The 24869-nt window shown below is 45.7% G+C and overlaps 1 protein-coding gene across 1 annotated transcript in view; it reads left to right on the top strand.

Moving 5' to 3' along the window:
- The window catches only part of LOC144138548 (ATP-binding cassette sub-family C member 3-like), a 40801-nt gene continuing 15932 nt past the window's right edge, over positions 1–24869 (top strand). Inside the window, exons 1-9 of the mRNA XM_077670895.1 lie at positions 1–74; positions 571–788; positions 4364–4540; positions 6322–6489; positions 7583–7767; positions 12543–12618; positions 13853–14057; positions 16061–16371; positions 24208–24534. Of these exons, the coding sequence (XP_077527021.1) occupies positions 744–788; positions 4364–4540; positions 6322–6489; positions 7583–7767; positions 12543–12618; positions 13853–14057; positions 16061–16371; positions 24208–24534 (1494 nt within the window). The 5' untranslated portion in view covers positions 1–74; positions 571–743. The remainder of the gene's footprint in view (positions 75–570; positions 789–4363; positions 4541–6321; positions 6490–7582; positions 7768–12542; positions 12619–13852; positions 14058–16060; positions 16372–24207; positions 24535–24869) is intronic.

Consider the following 24869-nt stretch of genomic DNA (forward strand, 5'->3'; position numbering starts at 1 on the left):
GCTGGAAAAAGTTTTCACGGCCGACGAAAGAAATTCCAATACGAGTGCTGCGGGGGGCACAAGCACAAATGCAGGTAAGAGAAACACAATAATACGGAGAAGACGTTTTTTGAAAACAACATTGAGTGAACAGCTTGGATCTTTTTTAGGATGAAGTTCCATACGATTCATGTAAACGCCGTGATTTAGCAGTAAAGTGTATTTTTCTTGTGCATTTGTTTTTATTATGCCCACTGTATATTGTTGTTTGGAGGTACAGGACACATGCATACTGGAAGGAACATTCGAAGCTTCGTCTCAAGCAAAGCTCCAGTAGCAGGCTGTGGCCAGTGCTAGCGTTCGCGCAATTACGTGCTTGTTAAGGTACGCCTTGCCTTGAAGATTGAGAAAACCTCTTTTTGTAGAAAGATCGGTTCTTATGACAAACTCATATAGCTAGAACGAACCTCGATCGTTAGTTTTCCACCGTGTAAAAAACGAATTGTTCAACTGTGCAAGCAACCTGCCTACATTTTAAGAGAAGGCGGCATCGTACAATGTAGACATTGCACAACTATTTTCTGCTTCAAGGTGCCGTATTACTGGATAAATGTACGTTTGCCTGGAATGGGCTGCATGAGAGAAAGGAAAATTCGGTTGAAGAAGAAGTCGCACTTCGTGACGTCAGCCTCCAAATCTCGGCGGGGGAACTGGTTGGCGTCGTTGGATTGGTTGGAGGCGGAAAATCCGCTTTGCTGGAGGCCATGCTCGGTCAAATGCGATGCCTCGGAGGAAGTGTGCACGTATGCGTGAGTACACAGAAATGTCGACGCTGTTCCGGAGTATGGCATTGCTGTGACTGTGCGGCTGGCTGCCACTCTCTAGTGTGGAAGTGTAATCTGTTGAAATGTTTCGCGAAGATGCCTTAGAAGGATCTAAATACTCCTCAAAGAGGCTACACATCAGTGCTTGCTTTAGGTGCTATGTGCTGTTTTTTGTGCGCTTTTCGAGTGCGATTTATGAAATTTTGCGGAGGTTTATATTAGTCATTTTGCGGAGGTTTAGTCATTGTAATCTCTTGCTTGTGTAAAAAGTACTGCTTTCGCAATGTGTTTGCTCTGTGAATATTTGTTGCGGTCTTTTCTGTATTTTTGGAATTCCGACTGCTTATATTGCTGTACCCTGCATTTTTGAAGCAATTTTTTGTTGTTATTACTGCTGTATGTCACCCCCCTTATGTAATGCCCTATTGGGCCCTTAAGGCATATAAATAAATAAATAAATAAATAAATAAATAAATAAATAAATAAATAAATAAATAAATAAATAAATAAATGTGTGAGTGTGCAAAACCCTTAGATCTAAATGTTCCAGGCTAGTTTGTGGTAGAAAAACAATATTTGTATAAAAAAGTACGAGATTCGATCGGAACGAGCGCGAGCCCGCATCGCACGCCAAGAAAGACAACTAGAACTGCGGTAGAGAAGTTTGAGGTGGGCCCTGAGAAAGAACGACACAGCTTGCGCTGGCAAAGTGAACCACCATTGTCAAAGGAGGGTAGGCCACTTTCGCATGTGCAATACCAGCCGCCTTGAGCGATGAACGTACAAGTACCAACAGGGGTGAGCTCGATGCTGAAGGCGATGGCTAGCAACAGGAGCGAGCTTCGGATGGCTGTCCAGGGGGGGCTGTTCTAGTGGTGATGGACGTGGCCGTAAAGTTCCTCAGAAAGTTCCACAGAAGATTATCCATAGGCTCCTGGCGAGCCAGCACAACAAACTCTTGATGGTGATTCCATGCAGCTGTTAAAGTGGTGATGGTTGTGGACGCAAAGCTGTACAGAAATTTCAGCAGCACATCGAGAAAAAGTGCAGCCAGGCTTTCGCGTTGCAGTTTCGTAAGTTTTCTCAGCATCCTGCGAAATTTTTTGAGCGTACGCTAATGAGAGCCCTATTAGTGTCGAATATACGGTTACGCCTATTCCTATATTGTGTCACAGGTAGTGACTTTAGGGTCAGCGCTACCTTATTCTTTAACCCGTCGATGCGGATGCGTTGTTTTCATATAAGAATTTATGCTTCTAACCCCAACTCTGCTGTTTTGCAAGTTCGACAGCCATGAGTCTTGCTTCTTTACTGAAGGTTAGCAATAAAAAGTAAGTAGGCAAAGAACACCAACCGTTGCATGGCACGAGTGATACGAATAGGACAAATTGCCGAGTCATGGCAATCATATATGCGCGGTTTGGGGATGGGTGACCCTGCCAAGCCCGGTGATGGGTGACCATGGCGCTAGGCGAAACTTTTCTTTTCTCGGGACAATGTCAGCTTGTACTTTCTGAATAACGCCTTTTTAGAATAAAACCTAGGAATACTTGGACTTCAAATAGCCCAGTTTGTTGTTGTTTTGTAGTAAGAAATTTAAAATCAAAGTTCGCTTTTTTTTCTTCTTTGAGCGGTTGTCTTTGGTGTGCACAACTGACTCTCATGGAACTCAACAACTGTCACAAACTCGCGAGGGGCTTAAAAACGTATACAAAATTCCCATTGCGACTTACGGGCGCTTCACAATTCCACCTCTGGGCAGTGAACTACGGCTTTTAGGCCGAATGGTCGTCTTGTAAGCAAAAATCAATCGGTTATGCGAAGGAACATAATTTTTCTTAGTTGGGTAAATTTAGTTCTGTATCTTACTTCCATATTTTTCTTACTTTCTTATCTTACTTCTGTATCTACCTGTGTATTCCGTACTTCTGTATCTTTTACTTGTGGGTATGACTGCCACAAATAGAAACCACTGCTGCAGCTCTAATGGTTGTGTAGATAATACTAGCGTAATATTGTTCCCAAATCGTTGCAATAGATTATAGATGACAGTACCAATCAATATTCTAATTGTTTTTATGAGCTCATTTTCATCGCCTGGTAATCTTTTTAGGAAAGCTCCTGTGTTAGTACAGATGAAGACACATCGTCAGTAGGCATACATAAACTTGAGAACCAGTTTCATCCCATAATAAGCCAATATCGTCGCAACAAAACTTTATAGGACTTTCGACAGGAGCGTCCTCGACACCCAATTCATATTATTTTAAAAGCACTATGTACTAAGAAAAAACCAACCCCCTTGTGTGTTAATGCACCTCACAGAAGACACCGTGAGGGGGAGAGAGAGAGAGCGAGAAAAAGATAAAACATTTATCTGGAGCAAGTTCCTATGTTGAGGAGTCCAAGAACGGTTTATGAGCGTAAAAACAACATACACTGGTTTTCTCTGACATGTTGTTCGGTAAGTGATAAACGCAAAATCTTGCGAGATTGCGATTTCTTCTGTATTACAGCACAATTGCTTGACTGTATATTTTTGGTTTGTATTATATGGGTGGACCTCTGCCAAGAGGAGGCAACGGTACTACTTTTAAAGTTTTAATGTCCATATTTAAGCAGGGAGAAGCAAACCAGAAACTTAAGGAGCTCCTTGATATTGTCTGCTGGAAAACCTCCCCCTTTTACAAGAACGTTTTCCTTATGCTTGAAGGCACCCGCCGCGGTGGCGCAGTGGCTAAGGCATTGTTCTGTCGTTCGCTCGCTGGACCCAAGTAGAGCAACAGGGCGTCCTGTGGTATTGCTGTTGTTCGCGGCGTACCCCAGAGGCTTCGAAAGCCAAGCGGTTTATATAGTCATAAGCGTTCGAAACTCGTGAACCACCCGCCGCGGTGGCTCAGTGGCTAAGGCGTTGCGCTGCTGAGCACGAGGTCGTGGGTTCGATTCCCGGCCGCGGCGGCCGCTTTTCTGATGGAGGCGAAGAGCAAAAACGCCCGTGTGTACGAGATTTCGGCGCACGTTAAAGATCCCCAGGCGGTCAAAATTAATCCGGAGCCCTCCACTACGGCGCGCCTCGTCGCCTGCGTTGCGTCGGCGCGTTAAACCCCACAATCAATCAATCAATCAATCAATCAATCAATCAAATAATCAACGCCTGAGTCCGAAAATGCTAACTTAATAAAATTTCGCCAATATACAGGCAATCTACGCCCATGGAAGATTGAGTGCACGTCCAACACCCTTCGGCTCCGGAAATGTGACTAAAACAATAAGAATAAAAAATAACACTGCGTATTCTCGTTTAAACCTTCGGAAAACCATGGAAGTTCACGCATTTTTATACAACTTGCTAAGGGATTGCGAAACTCGATCGGAGTAATGCATGAGAGAGGCAGTGTGCTTTAGAAACACCATAAAACTAAAATTCATTTTGTTTTGAAGTGCCCGTTTTAGATTTCTTTCGGGGTTTCGGATTTCGTTGTGACCGGGAACTCCAAAATTTTAGCTGTGAGATTAGGTGTTCTTGAGTTATGAGGCAACTTCTGCATTCTACGTCCCAGGGCCGAGTAGCGTACCTTCCGCAGGCTGCCTGCATTTTCAACATGTCCATAAGAGACAACGTGCTTTTCGGAAAAGAAATGAAACCTCTCCGCTACACTCAAGTTCTGGAGGCCTGCGAGCTGATGAATGACCTTGCCATGCTGCCGGCTGGCGACTTCACGGAAGTGGGAGAAAAGGTATGTCTGTCTGTCTGTCTGTCTGTGTACGGTTCATTAGACCGCAAGACCGAAAAACAGGAAGAACACTTAAACACGAAGTATATATCGGTGTGACCACTCCCAAACTACAGAAACTGCTATATCATTCAGTGCAAAAGAACCCTGTGACTTATTTGATGAAAACAAATGTACCCAAACAATTACACTTGAGTTTCTATAAATACAGACAAACTTTGAATATTTTTTAAAATAGCAGCAGAAAGACGGCAAAAACAACCCTTTGAAAACGCTGTCGAAGAGGGTAGTCCTAAAACCAAGGGCTAACACAAAAACTGTCGTGAGCTCTTCCGAGTGAAAACCAAACCAAAAGGGTCCAACAGATGGTGCCTAACCAGTGTGAACATATGAACATTTTTTGAAGGGAAGCTATCTATGTATGGAAGCTACCTCTTGCAATAGACTGAGCATAGACCAACGATTTTCAGAGTAGGGGAAAAACTGATAAAAATAACGACGGCAGTCACTCTAAGTGTCCTTTCTCCCCCCTGACATATAATAATGCCGCAACGTCTTGAGCGGCCACCTGTGCGGTACACTACAGCATGTGCAGTCATTGGCGAAGCCACGCTATGATAATCCTTCCTTTTATCTACCCACCAATCGTGTGTGCCCTTAGTATGCGACGTATAGCTAGATCACGCCATTGTCCTTATTACTCAACATAACCAATCCCAGCTTAGTAAATCCCAACAGAGCACTAGATTCCCTGGACTTCCATCTTTACAGGGTGAAAGGGCTCTGACTTTTTGTAGCGCAAGCTACGCTACGCTACCTCGGTCAGTGTTCGCGGGGTAACCAGTTTTGCCCTTGAGCGTTACAGGTCATACGACACCCCATTTCGCAAGCGCCCGGCACGGAGCAACGGCCAGATGGCGGGGAGAGATAGGCGGCAGGGGAGAGATTGGCGAGACGGGAAAGGAGACGGGCACGGGACGTGGCGGAGAAAGGCGAGGCGGCTGCCGCCGCAGCGATAAGCACGCGCCACGAACGAAGGCCGCGAGGTCACGTGCGGCGCAGAACCGTGTGCGATAGAGGAAGGCGAACATCCAGCTGTGGTCTCTCGTACAGCGGTGAGACTCAAACAACGCTGTGAGACGAAAAAGAGGAACAACGGCACTATTGCGTACAGCTTCGCTACCCTGAAGACTTACGCATTAGTATGAGCTCCCTTTATATTTTAATTCAGTAAATCATCATGTTAGGAGCGGCGGGGAAAATAAACAGAGGAGATGGTGTGACGTGTCGGGGGCTGGCAGAAGACAACCGTCCTTCGAAATTTGGAGCCCGGAAGATACGCGGCGTATACTTGTGAATTTTGAGAAATCGGCGCCAGTAAACTGCAGGTGTTTCCGCCTGCCAGTCTGAACTAGCGAGCACAGTTTATTAGATGGGAAAGAAAGATCTTAGCGCATTCGTTCGTGGCTCCTCCAGTTGTAATTTGAGCTGTGACTGTAACACCACAGACCTCGTTAGTTGTCCCAACGCAATTGTCCGCGAGCAATACACTTTACAGTGACGATAAAGTGGCCTCAGATGTTCGCCTCCTCTCTTAAGTGTCAGACGATCAAAGCCAAGAGCCCTTACTCTCCACCTGCCTTCTTCTTCGTGCCACACGTTCTTCTGGGCTTCACATTTCATGACAGAAAAATCTTCATCAGCTTAGCTAAAAATGTTACTGAAGCTTCTTCACGGTACTTTTTGGAGTTGTAAGCAGCTACGTAATCGTGACCTTGTTTCAGGGGGAGACGCTGAGTGGAGGCCAGAAGCAAAGGGTGGCACTGGCCAGGGCGGTCTATAGCGACAGCGACGTCTACCTCATGGACGACACGCTCAGTGCTCTGGACGTGCATGTGGCAGCCAAGGTCTTCGCCCAGGTCATCGGCCCAAAAGGTTTGCTCAGGGACAAGGTAAGAACAGATTCCACATTTGTCAGATTTGCAAGCATGACTCCTTATGCAATCGAAGTTATATGCACTGCCCCACAAACATCTATTTTGTGTTAAAACCCTTGCCTGGATACTAGATGTTCTGTATTGCGCTGCCATTACGTAGTTGCATGCACTCGTGGAGTGCGCCGCTACAGCCTCCACTGCCATTGTCTAGTGATGAAATAGGTCGTACCAAGTTAAACAAACTTCAACGTCTATATAAGAACGTCATTAGCGCGAACTTAACAAGTGTAATACACGAATTGTTTCGGTACCCTGCAACCGTGGGTCTGGTGCCCCTTGCAATAGTCCAGGTTATAAACCATAATAGACACCAAAATAACGCCTGTATCCTCCATCACAGATATCCTTCTTCATACTTCCACGACTGACCAACCTACCTATTTCACAAAAAAACCCTCTATCATGTTGGTCATGCCCTGATCGTCCGAATACCATCCGTTTTCCCACCCTCACACAGTGGGAGTGCGTGTTATTTTGCACAGAGCTTAGGGGTGTCTCGCCGCCTCGGCTACCGCGGTGAATTTTTGTGATCAGAAGATACCAACTTAAATACTGGTCAGCCTAAATTTAACCCAGGACACAGAGAAACACAAAAGACGAAGCACAAACACTGACAGTCGGTTTTCGTGCTTCGTCTTTCGTCTTTGTGTTTTCAGTTAGATTTAGGCTGACCAGTATTTAATCAATTATGATCCAACTAGCACAGATTCTGCATATTCAGAAAATGCCATCCATCAATATTTTATTCCGTGAACTTCTCGGCCCTAATGTTGTTTCTAAAACAACAGTTCAGATTTTAAGCTACGTATTATGGCTCCCTAGTTCAATAAGATACGTGGAATAAAGGAAAGGTTTAACCAATTTTTTCTTCCTGCCGTCAGCATAAACTCAGGTTACGAGCAGATAAAGCCCAGCGACTCTTCCTTTTGCCAAAACTACGTGTTTGTTTAGAGAGGCCAGTATCACGAGTTTGACGAATTGTGTTTAATGTGACTCGTGTTTATCTTCATCAATAATTTTTCCTTTCGTGTTTTTTATCTTAATGCAGACTCGCGTAGTCGTCTGCAACCAGGGCTTGTTTTTGGCACGTATGAAAAAGCTGGTGCTCTTGTGGGAGAAAAGTACGATACAATTCGATTCACTTTCTGAGTTGACCTCGGACTCCAGGGCCCCGAAGACGCTGATGCTTTGGAGTAACCCACAGACATCGGCACCGAAAGATCAGGAAAGCGGGTAAATATAGGTGTAATATAGTTTTTTTGCGCAGAATGTCCGTGAGTTGTGGGTCACTGTTCGAGCAAAACGTGCTGCGGGCAAGGCTTTGGTATAGACACGAGCACGCAGCAGCAGGATGATTCCCCCTATTTCAATCTTCTCATGGAAAGTGCACCCAAACCATGCTGGCAAGTTGGTGAAACGCGTAACACTAAAATCAAGCACCCAAAAGCGTTCTTTGGGGTGTCATGATACGAAATGATAGTGAAATGTTCATTGCTTTAAGAATGTTTATCTCTGCCCTGCCATTCATTATAATGTATCACATCTTTTCGTCACATTAAGCATACGCATCTAATGATCCGAGGAAGGCAGTTTATTGCAATGAACTGATGCGGAAGCGAACTTCATCGCCAAACCTTGTTTACAGCGACTATTATTACTTATTCTTGCCAGCAGGTTTTGTCGACTTGCTTGTGTGATGGTAAAAATCTTAATCTATACCCATAAAATGAAGTGCCCGCTTGACTGACTGACTGACTCATCAACGCTCAGACAAAACTGGTAGATCTAGAGACTTGAAATTTCGCGAGTGCATTTGCGTCATAGCATAGGGGCTTACTAAGACAGGATTTTCAGATATTGCACTCCTCCTTACCGAGGAAAAGGGCGAAATTGTGTTTTCATAAATTCGTGATTTTCTCAGTCACCCGTTCACACGTCAAAGTGCTTTTTGCTGATATGTGTAGCTGTTGAGAATATCTGAAAATCAGTTTTTGGATTTTGCCATAAGCAACACTATTGAGGTGATTCCGGATTCCAGAAAAAAAGGCGTTCTTAAACATTCTGAAATAAATCTTTCACCGATTCATTTATCCAATTGATTTTTGCTAACATACGTTCCTATACAAATGCACAAAACCAAATTTAAGGATTTCATCTTGCGACGCTGGTAAAAGCGGCAAATTTTTTTGCAAATGACGCGGCTGACAAGCCGAAAAGGCCTAACAGGTCACGTCCACGCCTAGCCAAACTGCTCTTGCAAGTGGCTTCAAATTTCATGAGGACATTGTGAGTACGGTGTTGCTGCTCAATATTGCTGAAAACTAAAAAAAAACACCACGGAGAGAGTCAAAAGCGGTGAAATCGTTTTCCAAATATTCATTTTTTATCGCACGATATTTTAACTTTTGTTCAGATAGTTAACCTACTTCGGTATCTAAACACTGTTCTACAACATTTCTCTATGACACCCATCCAACAGGGGCAAGCAGGATTTCGGTAAAACAGTGTGTTTTTACACATTCCCCAATAACCGCACAACCCGTTGGTATACTTAATTCGTTTTTGCTTGAAAACGCTGCCCATCCAATTGCCAAAAAATCGATTTCATGTTTTTGTCCTAACACACGGATAAAATGGCAAGCGAGATTATTTAGTTTACATCCCTGTGGACGTGGAATTCAGTTGAATTTTCCCGCTCTCGCATAGCGCTCGCCATCTTTTAACAGTTTCTGCAACCACGCGCCTGCCGTGGGAACCCTGTCATTTATTATAAATCTAAAAGAGAAGACGTGACCGTTGAAAAGCGCCAAGGCATCACGCTCGCCATCTGTTGGGACTTTCTGCAACCCCTCGCATCCGTTAGGGAGCCTATGTTACTTATCGTAAAACTGTGACTAATGAGCAACGTTCATACCTGCTGAGATAGCACTTCCCATGGGTAAAAATACCTTTGCTCACCCAGTCGGCCTCCATCGTATGTTCCCAGCGCAATCTCATATTAGAGTGCAAGCAATCATATTAGTGCAAGTGCAATCATATTAGAGTGCTAGCAAAACGCCAACCTCCCCACTCTTCCATCCACTTTCCCCACCCATGAGCTGTGGCAGAACGTGGTGACTAGAAGCGATATGGATGTGCAGACACTTTTTCCTCCAGAGCGAAGGCTGCCCGCTCATTAAATAGCTTTCTGGAATTGGGAACCACTTCCACTTCACCGGCTCAATAAAACGTTTTCACACGCTCATTCTCTCGCTTGAGCGCACCTAGCCAAATATGACAACTGACAAATTGAGGAACACGTGTTATACCCATTAGAGTCATTAATATAATGGCCACCCGGGCATTGCCGGGTACTACCGCTAGTACTTGTATAAAGAGACGTAGCCAACAGCACTGTAAGATTGTACAAAAGCCATTCCCTTAAAGGGACACTGAAGTGAATTTGTCAAGCTCACGTTTTTGCTTGCACTGCGTAGACTGGCTCAAATTAGCACACTTTTCATCGTTTATCCGGTTGACAAATCGGTAATTATTTTACAAAGCGCGAAAGAAGAAAAACTACCATGCGCGGTTTGCGGCGGCCGCACCAACTAAGGCTGTGACGTTGAGAGGAGGGGCGCCGTGATTGGACGGTGCCCAAGGTTAGCAATCACACAAGTTTCGGTTTCGGTTTCGGTTCTGTAAAACATAACCAATGGCTTTGTTGGATGGGCATTCTCAATATCTCAGTAATCATCGTACCGCGCTTCTGCCATGTTGTCGGCTGTAAAATGCACAAGATAAGCCTCCCAGGACGGCTTGTAGTCGTAGCATTCACTAGGCGAGACCTACGCAGTGCATGAACGCCCTCCGCGTACCCGAAGACGCCCAAATGTCATGCGCTTTTCCCCCATATTTGGAGCTTGCCTCCCTCATGCCTGTATCGTAAAAAGCGTGTTCGCACCAGGCCAAGGGTCTGTTCATTCTGGCCTGTGCCCACTGCCTGCAAGCAGTCGGTGCTTATGGCAACAGCACGCCAACGAGAACTCGCTAGCGCGCCAGTGCCAGCCTGCGCGCGTTTTGTGAACTAGTTCGTGTAGCCATGAACGTTGCGGCCCAAAAAAAGGTGAACTCAATATAGAAAACATCGGCGGAAAACAAAAAAAGTTAACTTACAAAAAAAAAAGCACGTACCCGCGGGGATTCGAACCCGTGACTCGCAAAACATTTGCGGTGAAATCCCAGCGCCCCAGACCGCTAGGCCACGGAACGGGACGCGAATGCCTTGCTAATATAGTGTATATATTGTGCAACCGGTTTACACTTTTATTTAATTTTGGCATTTCAAGCCGCTTAGGTGACTATTTGTTGTACTGCGATCGTGCAGTAAGCGTCGCCCGAGTTTCCACAGTAGCTCACGTCTAGCAATTGCATTTCGTAGACGGAAAAGCGTTCGCAGATGCGTAGTCGTGCTGCTGACCGCTGTGCTTGTTCGCCCAGCGCAAAAAAGTGCTTCCCGCGCCCTAGTTTTACGCTGTACGGTAAAAATATCAGTTGATTTTATTTGCTTAGTACCTATATTGACTTCGCTGACTCTTCTCCCGCCTTCAAGAGGCCTTATATTTTCCTACTGGCGTACCAGTCAGCGAAGCGTCGCATGTGCAGCGCTTGTGTGGAGCGACCTTGACTTGGAGCTAGATACAGTGTACAAACAAACCAAGTAAAGAAAGGCACATTCTTCCATTCACAAACGTGTCCTGGCTTCGTTTCAACTAAGCGAACGAATTGCGACCAAGCAATTTTTTTTTAACCTCCTTGATTGCGACGACCCGCCGGCGGCCGGCGGACGAAACGCTGGGCCGACTGACTCTGTCGGCCGGGGAGCCGTGCAGTAGCGCAGCCGTGGCGCAGCCAATTGCCAGCTCATCCCCGTGACGTCACACGAAAACGCCGCAGAAAATGGGCGAGCGTAAAGAGAGGAGGACAGCGTTTTCGAATTAGTTTTTCTACTAAATAAAATCGCGTAAACGCGCCTAGAGTGGTCGAAACATGGCCTGGGGACTCCGGACTACAATTTGCGCTATTAATCCCGCAATGTTTACATATCACTTCAGTGTCCCATTAAATGTACACTACAGAAAACTGAAAATCAGTTCCTATGAAAGGTATTTCAGTACATAGAATAGATGTGTCGTCCTTCATAGCGAAGACTGATATTTAAAATAGAATAAATTTACACAAATTTTGTTTTCTCCATCAGAACAACTCGTTTTTTTGGATAAGCAAACCATTCAGGTAGTCGTACAAACTTTCTGTGTGCTGGAAGCCTAATCACCAGACTTCCCTAGATCACTAAATGTTATTGACGAATGGGATCTTAGGAACCACGTTTATATCAGATTTGTCCCAATTTCAATTCATTCATCACCGGCCGTGGTCTATCATTGTATTCATTAGCCAGTGTCATCGTTAGCTTCTTGAGTTGGACCTTTTTTAATTCTTGACCATAAATAGGGTAGCTCTCCTACGTAATACGAACCGAAAAGTGAAACAGCCGAATCGAATACAAATCTAGCGGAGAAAGAACTGCGGCAAATACTTAATATCATGCACGTCATATTCTACTAAACGCAGGTAGCAAAAAAAGAACAACTTTACCAAAAAAACACAAGATTTTTTGCTTTAATATTGGGAATTTGTCTGAATGGTTGACGTTAAAACACCTTAAAGGAGCAGGAACTGACAAACATGGGGTGGTCCCCTGCAAGGATACTTAAGGCTGTGGGGGAAATGGCTTAAGTGAGGGAGCTTCTTGTTAATTATATACCGCTGGGGCTATTAATTTTTTCTATTATAACAGTGAGGGTGGCTGTACGTGGTAGAAGCAGTAGAAACCCTGTCTTCTCTCGACGAAGTTTGCGTAAATGAGTCATATACATGGGAACTCGTTTCCCTCTATTTTTTTAGGAACCGAGATAGATTGACTGTCACATGAGTGCAGAGTTCTTATATTCACATCTCGCCTGCAGGTATGACTCTGATGACATCGATGAAGATCCAGCCTCCGGAAGGATAACCAGTGACGAAGTTCGAGACGTAAATTTGGTAGGTACCCCAGCTTCCTTCAACAATATCTCTGCCTGTATGTCGGCTTTTTGGTTGACCAATTTCTGCGCTGAACACGCAGCACCTCTAATCAAAACTGAAGGGTCGAATACACTGTATCAGCATAGGCGCAGCATCTATGCTATAGTGACTGCACAGCAAGAGACGTACAGTCACAGACTAATGAAATGTGAAGTCGAAAATATGAGCCTGAACACAAAAATAGCGCGATTTGTTTCCTTGCAGATAAAATTGACGCGTGGCCTAATTACAGCACGAAAGTTGGAAAATGTGGCTTTCCAAATACACCGATAGAGCTCCATTATTTGGCCTTTACGAACAGTAGTTTCTAATTTTGCTTGTTGTGGTTCGTATTTTTCTGTTCGCATTTCATTGGTTTATGACTGTACTATCGTGATAAATTGAAATACGAACAACGGAGCGCGTGGCTTGCAGTACATGCCGCGCATCCTGGAGATGGGCCACGCACGCGCAGTGCGAACAAGTAACGAGAGTTCGTGACCAACCTTGATATGGAAAGGCCATCGTATCTCCATCGTGTGTTGGGCGCTCAGCACGAAATAAGAAATCAAGGAATATAGCTGTGTGCGCCGTTTTCAAGCATCGCAGCAACAAAATTGGATAAGGCTTGCGTGAGCGGGCGCCGAACGACGGTGTTTCTATATCAACGTTGGACACAAACTCCTTAACTTGTTAGCATTGCGCGGCGTGTACTGTAAGCCACGCGCTCCGTTGTTCGTATTTCAATTTATCACGATAGTACTTGCCGAGGCCCTGCTTGGTGGCCATCTAACGGCCTGGGCTACCTACTGTGCCATGTTTTATGCTCTAGACTTTCTAAGCACTTTATGGTGGGAGCCAACAAGGTCTGCGCCTCCAGAATGATCATATGTAAATAAATCTCACTTTAGTTTAACGGCAAAAAAAGACAACGGTGTCCCTCCTTTTTATCGCTCCCTGCCAGACACCACTGTCTAATGGGATGACCGAGAACGTCTTTGTAATGAGAATGGCAGAAAACAATCATCCAATTGCACCTGTCGCATCACAAACTCCTGACCCTTACACTGCTTGTGCGAAGGTTTGTAGGCACGTATTATCAATGTTACCAGAGGGAGCGGCCTTGCTGCGTGTATGGGATGGTGTATGCCTGCCAGCCTCTTGTGAATAAAACATATATAACCTCACAAGCTATACGCGCGTCCTGCCCCAGGGAACCGTGGACCTGCTTTGGTCTCTGGCAACTATGTGCGGCCCCTGTCTTCCTCTGGCTATACTCAGCTTAACCGCCCGGGCGGCGACAGTTGGCTTCTTTCTCTACTCGATAAAGTTGTGGACTGACACGATTGCGTCTGCAGACAACAACCACACTGACGTGATTTGGATCGCGGTTCTCGCTGTCCTGTGCCTCTGCGACCGTAAGTACCCTGCGCCTCCACTTCTCCTAAGTAAAGAAAAGCCAGACAAGTTAAAAAGACTATCTTCCAGTTTTACATATCCTGACGTTGATATATGTAACTCAAAATTATTCGTTTCGTATATATTTTCGCTTGATACGACTACAAAATACCTGGATAATGTGGCTAGTTAGGTATTGTATCAAAAAGGGTATTTTTTCAAAACCGGCAGAATGAATCCTTTTGTGGCAGTTTCAGCGCTAAGTCTAGAGTAATTATTCCAATTCTCTTCAATTAAAGTGTTTTTATGCTCAAAACTACTTTGCATTTTTTTATTACATGACCTGAAAATTGTGACAGCTGACTCTATTCAAGGCGTCCCCCAGTATGCCTTCATCGCTCGGCGCTGACCGAATGTCCTGACCGCTGACTTAAAGCACACTCTCGCCGTCTCAATCTAGGCCTTGACTTTTGCACAGACTATGCTGCCGTTGGAAAGGGCTCTACGGGTATTGCTCAGCGACTTGCCGACCACCCCCACTCTTGGCCGCGACATTTTAGATGCGAAGCATCTCTTGCTCGGTGGGATGTCCCGCGTCCGTGCCCCGTCCGCAGCACCTCTGATGATGATTGCGGCAGGATGTCCCTAGGGATTGGCCAACCAAAGAGTCCATCACGAGATAGCTTCGCGTTCAACCACCGTCGTCATCTTCCCGTAGGGGAACCGCTGAAGACGAAGACGAAGAAGGAGACAAAGCTGCGAAGAGGAGGGCGTGTACATTGCTCTCAGCCGGTGCATCAACGTCAACAACCTTTACCTCACCAACGCTGACATAGACTACCGATTCTTCCACAGAGATGACAATATCGACAAGAACATGATGGACGAGTTTCGGCGCCTCGAGAATCACCGCCTACTCGCCGTATCACAACAGTACTTTTGTACCTTTGCCACCGGTGTGGACCCAGATGCGGAATTTCCTCTGGAGTTACTAAGCACCAGATCACTCAACTTAACGGCAACACAATGGAACCACACCGAATCCCCATGATGCTTCGCATCCTCAACAGGGTTCCCCACGGGAAGATAGTGTAATTTTTGTAGTTTAAGGTTAATCACAGCGTGAAACCGCTACGTACCCACGGTCGACTATCTGCCTCGTTGTTCGGGACAGAGTCGACGTTGTTCTCCCTGTAGCCAATATTTCATTGGAACGCAGTGCAGTTTTTTCACAAGCTGCGGGGAAAATGTGACGATATCAAACTTCTCTGGATGTCTTATTTGGCTACTCGAAACAAGCAATACCAAAAGCAATTGTTCCCCTCGTAATTTTCTCTTGCAACCGTAGCTTTTTTCGCTCAAAATGCCTACCGCTCCAGAACCTAGAAAAATCACAGCAGAAAGGTCATAGGTTTCGCAGAGCAGGGCATCCACTTTTATGTGAACACAATGATGAGGTTGTGCAGAAGTAAAAACAATAATATTCGTGTTATATTCACCGCCAAAAATGATCGCCATACATTTCAATTAGAAAGTAGAAAATTTGCGACCTTTAAGCTTCGTAAAAACTAGCTTTCCCCTTCAGTATCAGTTGCGCGGAAATACTTTTCATTGCGCCGATTAACTACAGAGGTATTACTCCTGAAAAAAGTGAAATCAGCCTGGAAGCTGCGCTTATAAAACATCTTTTTCAGCAGGCAGCGATTCGAAGCAGCTTTCTGGGAACATAATTGGAGGGACATCCGCACGCATCCGCACACATGATCTCCGCAAAATTATCATGTCGGCCATAATTGTAAGCGAATTGGTACTCGGTGACATGTAGGAAATAGATTAAAGGTAATATTGAAAGCCGCAAGATTCAGTTACAAAGCCGCAAGGAACGCACCGTAAAATGTGCCAAATGAACTAGGCTCGTTTTCTGTCGTTACGGGTAAAACCTGTAGCAACATCTACACAGTTTTTCCCATTGATCTTTCTCATAATGCTGGCCCTTGTCCTCACCATGCGCTATTCTGTGCAGTGGCTTTGGGTACAGTGGGCGGCTGGCTACTGGCGATCTCATGCCGACGCCTTTCGATGCGCCTGCACACTTCCATGCTCCGCCGCCTGCTGTCTTGCTCGGTGTCATTTTTTGATGCGACACCGCGCGGGCGAATCCTGAACCGCTTCTCGGCAGACATGGATATGGTGGACTGCCAGCTATATCTGTCTAGCAAAGGAGTGATGCAGACGGTGAGCGTGACGTTTGCCCGGCTCGCCGTGGTCGGAACGCAGGCACCTGCGGCATGCATCTTCGGTGTGATCGCCATCCTTGTGTATCTCGTTGTAGTGGTGAGTAGACTTACGCACCAAGTAACCGGGAACCAATTGCAGAACGTGCAAATGACGTAAAAGTGGCCACAGGGTTCGCCCGGTGCGTCCAACTCTTCAGCGAATTTTAATATGTCAGAAAGGATAACATCTATGTCTTGCGCACACTGCACTTGCAACGTAAAAGTGGCCACAGGGTTGGCATGGTGCGTCCAACTGTTCAGCGAATTTTAATATGTCATAAACAATAACATCTTTGTCTTGCGCACATTGTACTTGCAACGTAAAAGTGGCCACAGGGTTGGCCTGGTGCATCCAACTCTTCAGCAGATTTTAATATGTCAGAAACGATAACATCTTTGTCCTGCGCACATTGTACTTGCAACGTAAAAGTGGCCACAGGGTTGGCCTGGTGCGTCCAAATCTTCAGCAAATTTTAATATCTCAGAAACGATAACATCTTTGTCTTGCGCACATTGTACTTGCAACGTAAAAGTGACCACAGGGTTGGCCTGGTGCATCCAACTCTTCAGCGAATTTTAATATGTCAGAAACGATAACATCTATGTCTTGCGCACATTGTACTTGCAACGTACAAGTGGCCACAGGGTTGGCCTGGTGCGTCCAAATCTTCAGCGAATTTTAATATCTCAGAAACGATAACATCTTTGTCCTGCGCACATTGTACTTTTAACGTAAAAGTGGCCACAGGGTTGGCCTGGTGCGTCCAAATCTTCATCAAATTTTAATATCTCAGAAACGATAACATCTTTGTCTTGCGCACATTGTACTTGCAACGTAAAAGTGGCCACAGGGTTGGCCTGGTGCGTCCAATCTTCAGCAAATTTTAATATCTCAGAAACGATAACATCTTTGTCTTGCGCACATTGTACTTGCAACGTAAAAGTGACCACAGGGTTGGCCTGGTGCATCCAACTCTTCAGCGAATTTTAATATGTCAGAAACGATAACATCTATGTCTTGCGCACATTGTACTTGCAACGTAAAAGTGGTCAAAGGGTTGGCCTGGTGCGTCCAGCTCTTGAGCAAATTTTAATATCTCAGAAACGATAACATCTTTGTCCTGCGCACATTGCACTTGCAACGTAAAAGTGGCCACAGGGTTGGCCAGGTGCGTCCAACTGTTCAGCGAATTTTAATGTCAGAAACGATAGCATCTTTGTCTTGCGCACATTGTACTTGAAACCTAAAAGTGGCTACAGGGTTGGCCTGTTATGTCCAACTCTTCAGCGAATTTTAATATGTCAGAAAAGATAGCATCTTTGTCTTGCGCACATTGTACTTAAAACCTAAAAGTGGCTACAGGGTTGGCCTGCTGCGTCCAACTCTTCAGCGATTTTTAATATGTCAGAAACGATAACATATTTGTCTTGCGCACATTGCACTTGCAACGTAAAAGTGGCCGCAGGGTTGGCCTGGTGCGTCCAACTCTTCAGCAAATTTTAATATGTCAGAAACGATAACATCTTTGTCTTGCGCACATTGCACTTGCAACGTAAAAGTGGTCACAGGGTTGGCCTGATGCATCCAACTCTTCAGCGAATTTTAATGTCAGAAACGATAACATCTATGTCTTGCGCACATTGTACTTGCAACGTAAAAGTGGCCACAGGGTTGGCCTGGTGCGTCCAACTCTTCAGCAAATTTTAATATGTCAGAAACGATAACATCTTTGTCCTGCGCACATTGTACTTGCAACGTAAAAGTGGCCACAGGGTTGGCCTGGTGCGTCCAAATCTTCAGCAAATTTTAATATCTCACAAACGATAACATCTTTGTCTTGCGCACATTGTACTTGCAACGTAAAAGTGGTCACAGGGTTGCCTGGTGCGTCCAACTGTTCAGCGAATTTTAATATGTCTGAAACGATAACATCTTTGTCTTGCGCACGTTGTACTTGCAACGTAAAAGTGGCCACAGGGTTGGCCTGGAGCGTCCAACTCCTCAGCGAACTTTAATATGTCAGAAACTATAACATCTTTGTCTTGCGCACATTGTACTTGCAACGTAAAAGTGGCCACAGGGCGTCTGGCCTGGTGCGTCCTGGCCTGGTGCGTCCAAATCTTCAGCAAATTTTAATATCTCACAAACGATAACATCTTTGTCTTGCGCACATTGTACTTGCAACGTAAAAGTGGCCACAGGGTTGCCTGGTGCGTCCAACTGTTCAGCGATATTTAATATATCAGAAACGATAGCATCTTTGTCTTGCGCACATTGTACTTGAAACCTAAAAGTGGCTACAGGGTTGGCCTGTTGCGTCCAACTCTTCAGCGAATTTTAATATGTCAGAAACGATAACATATTTGTCTTGCGCACATTGCACTTGCAACGTAAAAGTGGCCACAGGGTTGGCCTGGTGCATCCAACTCTTCAGCGAATTTTAATATGTCAGAAACGATAACATCTATGTCTTGCGCACATTGCACTTGCAGCGTAAAAGTGGCCACAGGGTTGGCCTGGTGCATCCAACTCTTCAGCGAATTTTAATATGTCAGAAACGATAACATCTATGTCTTGAGCACATTGTACTTGCAACGTAAAAGTGGCCACAGGGTTGGCCTGGTGCGTCCAAATCTTCAGCAAATTTTAATATCTCACAAACGATAACATCTTTGTCTTGCGCACATTGTACTTGCAACGTAAAAGTGGCCACAGGGTTGCCTGGTGCGTCCAACTGTTCAGCGAATTTTAATATGTCAGAAACGATAACATCTTTGTCTTGCGCACGTTGTACTTGCAACGTAAAAGTGGCCACAGGGTTGGCCTGGAGCGTCCAACTCTTCAGCAAATTTTAATATCTCAGAAACGATAACATCTTTGTCTTGCGCACATTGTACTTGCAACGTAAAAGTGACCACAGGGTTGGCCTGGTGCATCCAACTCTTCAGCGAATTTTAATATGTCAGAAACGATAACATCTATGTCTTGCGCACATTGTACTTGCAACGTAAAAGTGGTCAAAGGGTTGGCCTGGTGCGTCCAGCTCTTGAGCAAATTTTAATATCTCAGAAACGATAACATCTTTGTCCTGCGCACATTGCACTTGCAACGTAAAAGTGGCCACAGGGTTGGCCAGGTGCGTCCAACTGTTCAGCGAATTTTAATGTCAGAAACGATAGCATCTTTGTCTTGCGCACATTGTACTTGAAACCTAAAAGTGGCTACAGGGTTGGCCTGTTATGTCCAACTCTTCAGCGAATTTTAATATGTCAGAAAAGATAGCATCTTTGTCTTGCGCACATTGTACTTGAAACCTAAAAGTGGCTACAGGGTTGGCCTGCTGCGTCCAACTCTTCAGCGATTTTTAATATGTCAGAAACGATAACATATTTGTCTTGCGCACATTGCACTTGCAACGTAAAAGTGGCCGCAGGGTTGGCCTGGTGCGTCCAACTCTTCAGCAAATTTTAATATGTCAGAAACGATAACATCTTTGTCTTGCGCACATTGCACTTGCAACGTAAAAGTGGTCACAGGGTTGGCCTGATGCATCCAACTCTTCAGCGAATTTTAATGTCAGAAACGATAACATCTATGTCTTGCGCACATTGTACTTGCAACGTAAAAGTGGCCACAGGGTTGGCCTGGTGCGTCCAACTCTTCAGCAAATTTTAATATGTCAGAAACGATAACATCTTTGTCCTGCGCACATTGTACTTGCAACGTAAAAGTGGCCACAGGGTTGGCCTGGTGCGTCCAAATCTTCAGCAAATTTTAATATCTCACAAACGATAACATCTTTGTCTTGCGCACATTGTACTTGCAACGTAAAAGTGGTCACAGGGTTGCCTGGTGCGTCCAACTGTTCAGCGAATTTTAATATGTCTGAAACGATAACATCTTTGTCTTGCGCACGTTGTACTTGCAACGTAAAAGTGGCCACAGGGTTGGCCTGGAGCGTCCAACTCCTCAGCGAACTTTAATATGTCAGAAACTATAACATCTTTGTCTTGCGCACATTGTACTTGCAACGTAAAAGTGGCCACAGGGCGTCTGGCCTGGTGCGTCCTGGCCTGGTGCGTCCAAATCTTCAGCAAATTTTAATATCTCACAAACGATAACATCTTTGTCTTGCGCACATTGTACTTGCAACGTAAAAGTGGCCACAGGGTTGCCTGGTGCGTCCAACTGTTCAGCGATATTTAATATATCAGAAACGATAGCATCTTTGTCTTGCGCACATTGTACTTGAAACCTAAAAGTGGCTACAGGGTTGGCCTGTTGCGTCCAACTCTTCAGCGAATTTTAATATGTCAGAAACGATAACATATTTGTCTTGCGCACATTGCACTTGCAACGTAAAAGTGGCCACAGGGTTGGCCTGGTGCATCCAACTCTTCAGCGAATTTTAATATGTCAGAAACGATAACATCTATGTCTTGCGCACATTGCACTTGCAGCGTAAAAGTGGCCACAGGGTTGGCCTGGTGCATCCAACTCTTCAGCGAATTTTAATATGTCAGAAACGATAACATCTATGTCTTGCGCACATTGTACTTGCAACGTAAAAGTGGCCACAGGGTTGGCCTGGTGCGTCCAAATCTTCAGCAAATTTTAATATCTCACAAACGATAACATCTTTGTCTTGCGCACATTGTACTTGCAACGTAAAAGTGGCCACAGGGTTGCCTGGTGCGTCCAACTGTTCAGCGAATTTTAATATGTCAGAAACGATAACATCTTTGTCTTGCGCACGTTGTACTTGCAACGTAAAAGTGGCCACAGGGTTGGCCTGGAGCGTCCAACTCTTCAGAAAATTTTAATATGTCAGAAACGATAACATCTTTGTCTTGCGCACATTGTACTTGCAACGTAAAAGTGACCACAGGGTTGGCCTGGTGCGTCCAAATCTTCAGCAAATTTTAATATCTCAGAAACGATAACATCTTTGTCTTGCGCACATTGTACTTGCAACGTAAAAGTGACCACAGGGTTGGCCTGGTGCATCCAACTCTTCAGCGAATTTTAATATGTCAGAAACGATAACATCTATGTCTTGCGCACATTGTACTTGCAACGTAAAAGTGGTCAAAGGGTTGGCCTGGTGCGTCCAGCTCTTGAGCAAATTTTAATATCTCAGAAACGATAACATCTTTGTCCTGCGCACATTGCACTTGCAACGTAAAAGTGGCCACAGGGTTGGCCAGGTGCGTCCAACTGTTCAGCGAATTTTAATATGTCAGAAACGATAGCATCTTTGTCTTGCGCACATTGTACTTGAAACCTAAAAGTGGCTACAGGGTTGGCCTGTTATGTCCAACTCTTCAGCGAATTTTAATATGTCAGAAAAGATAGCATCTTTGTCTTGCGCACATTGTACTTGAAACCTAAAAGTGGCTACAGGGTTGGCCTGCTGCGTCCAACTCTTCAGCGAATTTTAATATGTCAGAAACGATAACATATTTGTCTTGCGCACATTGCACTTGCAACGTAAAAGTGGCCACAGGGTTGGCCTGGTGCGTCCAACTCTTCAGCAAATTTTAATATGTCAGAAACGATAACATCTTTGTCTTGCGCACATTGCACTTGCAACGTAAAAGTGGACACAGGGTTGGCCTGATGCATCCAACTCTTCAGCGAATTTTAATATGTCAGAAACGATAACATCTATGTCTTGCGCACATTGTACTTGCAACGTAAAAGTGGCCACAGGGTTGGCCTGGTGCGTCCAACTCTTCAGCAAATTTTAATATGTCAGAAACGATAACATCTTTGTCCTGCGCACATTGTACTTGCAACGTAAAAGTGGCCACAGGGTTGGCCTGGTGCGTCCAAATCTTCAGCAAATTTTAATATGTCAGAAACGATAACATCTTTGTCTTGCGCACATTGTACTTGCAACGTAAAAGTGGTCACAGGGTTGCCTGGTGCGTCCAACTGTTCAGCGAATTTTAATATGTCTGAAACGATAACATCTTTGTCTTGCGCACGTTGTACTTGCAACGTAAAAGTGGCCACAGGGTTGGCCTGGAGCGTCCAACTGTTCAGCGAATTTTAATATGTCAGAAACGATAACATCTTTGTCTTGCGCACATTGTACTTGTTGCGGTACGTAATATTGTTTAACAGAGGAGGTGCTTAAGCTTGAGTTCCATTCGTGCCTGACGTCACTGAAAACTGGCGAAGAAAAAAGGAGGGGGGGGGGAAATGCTAGGCCAAGAAGTGTGAGAGAAAGTGGCGAGGAAGCAAAGAGCCGGTAAGAAGGTGTGGGGAGTGCGCGCCTTAAGAAAACAAACCCCGGGTCATGTCCACTAACATGAAGTCTGGGGAGGGGCGAAGCATGCAGTGGATAAGTGTGTTCTTGGAGTCTTAGCGTTTTTCTCCGAGGAGATGAAACCGATAGGGGGTAGAGGCATACAGCTTTGCTGTAAAAGTCTCGCGTTCATGGAGCACGAAGCGTTCTAGCGCGAGGCGGAGGAAAAACGTGTGTCCAGGTGTGCTATTTTAGTACGGGTTTTTACCCAAGGAGGTGAAACGCTCAAGCGCGATGTTGCTAAGCACGAGGACGCGGGTTCAATTCCCGGCCGCGACGACCGTTTTACTGATGGAGGGCAACAGCAAAAACACCCGTGTGTACGAGATTTTGGGGCACGTTAAAGATCCCGTGGTGGTAAAAATTAATCCGGAGCCTTCTACTAAGCTGCGCCTCATTGCCTGCGTTGCGTAGGAGCGTTAAAATCTTACAATCGATCAATCACCTTCTGGCGCCATTTTCTAGTAAACGAGTATCCTGAGGATTTAGCACCGTGACTACATAAAACGACGACGATGACGACATGAGACGCCGACAGCCCGAGCCCCTAAGTGGCTTCACCCCTAAAGGCGCTTCTCGTGGTCAGAATCACACCCGGGTCTCTCGCGTTATGAAACCGGCGTCTATCCTTTAGCGCTGTCATCGTATTCGGAGCGTTTAGCATTTACTTTGGTTTTGCAGAGCGGGCGTTACCTATGGACTTGGGCTGAGTTGAAGGGGGATTTGGATTCAAGCTAGTAAAGGCCACCAGCTCCGCTGTTTTATCCGTCTTCGCATGTCTATTGTGAATGTGGCCGGCATTTTTTATTTCTTGTGTTGTATTCTATTATTATGTGAATGCCCCCCCCCCGCCCCCGCTGGGACCTCCAACGGTGTACCGTCTGTAATAAATTAATTATAAATCTAAAAAAGCAAGCGTGATCCCAGCGAAAAGTTTTTAAGGTCCGAACCGCTAATTGGGCCTATAGCTAGCGATGCCCGTCGCAGACTGTGCCGCCTTCCACACCGAGAGAAACGGTTCCCTACCATGGGCACTCATTTTGCGTATCCTGTACAGATACCTGCGTTCGAAGAAAAAGTACAAAATTCGTAAAAATCACTGTCCGTTTTATTAAACGTTTTTTTCTTGTTACGTTCCATCTTTTCCTGCACTCAACTCATAACTTCACGGTTTTTGCCTCTTGTTGAATGCCTAAATTACAAATGCGCGAGCGAGAGAGAGAGAGAGAGAGAGAGAGAGAGAAAACACTTTATTGACTGAGGAAGCGACCAAGGAGAATTGAAGTCCTTATGTTGGCGGTGGGTAAGGGCTGAACGTCCACCCCACCAGGACGTCTTCTCCTTGAGTTAGGTGGGCGAGCTCGTGGTGACCGTAGGCCGGTGCCTTTCGGCGACCTCTTCCGCCCTCTTGACCAGGCGTACCTGTAGGTCCGGGTCGGGGCTGCGAAGCGAGGCCTCTCACCTCTCCTCAGAAGGGATTTCGGGGAAAGGGTCTTGGGGGTGCGCGAGCGAATCCAGTGTTTCTATGTGTAAACTGACAAAAGGAAACTTGCCACAAGTTTACTCGACTTTACACGCAGGCGGCTGCTGTTCGGGCCGCCAACGCGCTTCGCTCCTTGGAGAGCGCCAGGTTCTCGCGGGTGCTCCAGCATCTGACGGAGACGAGAGACTCAATCAGTACCGTGCGCTGCTTCGGAGCCGTGGCGCTCTTCCGGAAGCGCTTCTACCGCCTCGTAAATGATGTGGCGCGGCCGTGCTGGGTCACTTGCGCGTGCATACGCGTCACGCGGGTCTCTGGAGCCACCGCTGGCCTTTGCGCCATCCTAGCCACGGTAGCTGCCCTGGCGCTCTCCGAACTGCCGCCTTCCCAGAGCGGAGTGGGCCTGGCTTTGAGCTCCGCGATGTCGGTGAGTAGAGAGACACTTGGACACACGGCCTGGTGCATTACTAAGGACCATGTTTTGGGCTCTTGAGTGCTGTATACCCGGATGCATTACATGAGAGGTATTACCTTAGGGCATGACGTGTGCTTGGCTCCAACCAAAAATTTCTACATAGCTGTGTGCTCCTTTTTGTCCTACAGAAAGATCGTCGTAGTCATTATCATCATCACACCACACCCCCACCACCACCATCATCATTCTCACCTCGGCATTGGTTAATGCGAGAATGTGTCTCACAGACAGTCTGGGCGAATACTTCTCTATTGCGCAGTAAAAGGAGATTTAGATGCGAAAGAGCA

This window comes from Haemaphysalis longicornis, unplaced genomic scaffold (genome assembly GCF_048455015.1).
Source record: "Haemaphysalis longicornis isolate Haplotype H1 unplaced genomic scaffold, Haemaphysalis longicornis Haplotype H1 scaffold_5, whole genome shotgun sequence".
NCBI lineage: Eukaryota > Metazoa > Arthropoda > Arachnida > Ixodida > Ixodidae > Haemaphysalis > Haemaphysalis longicornis.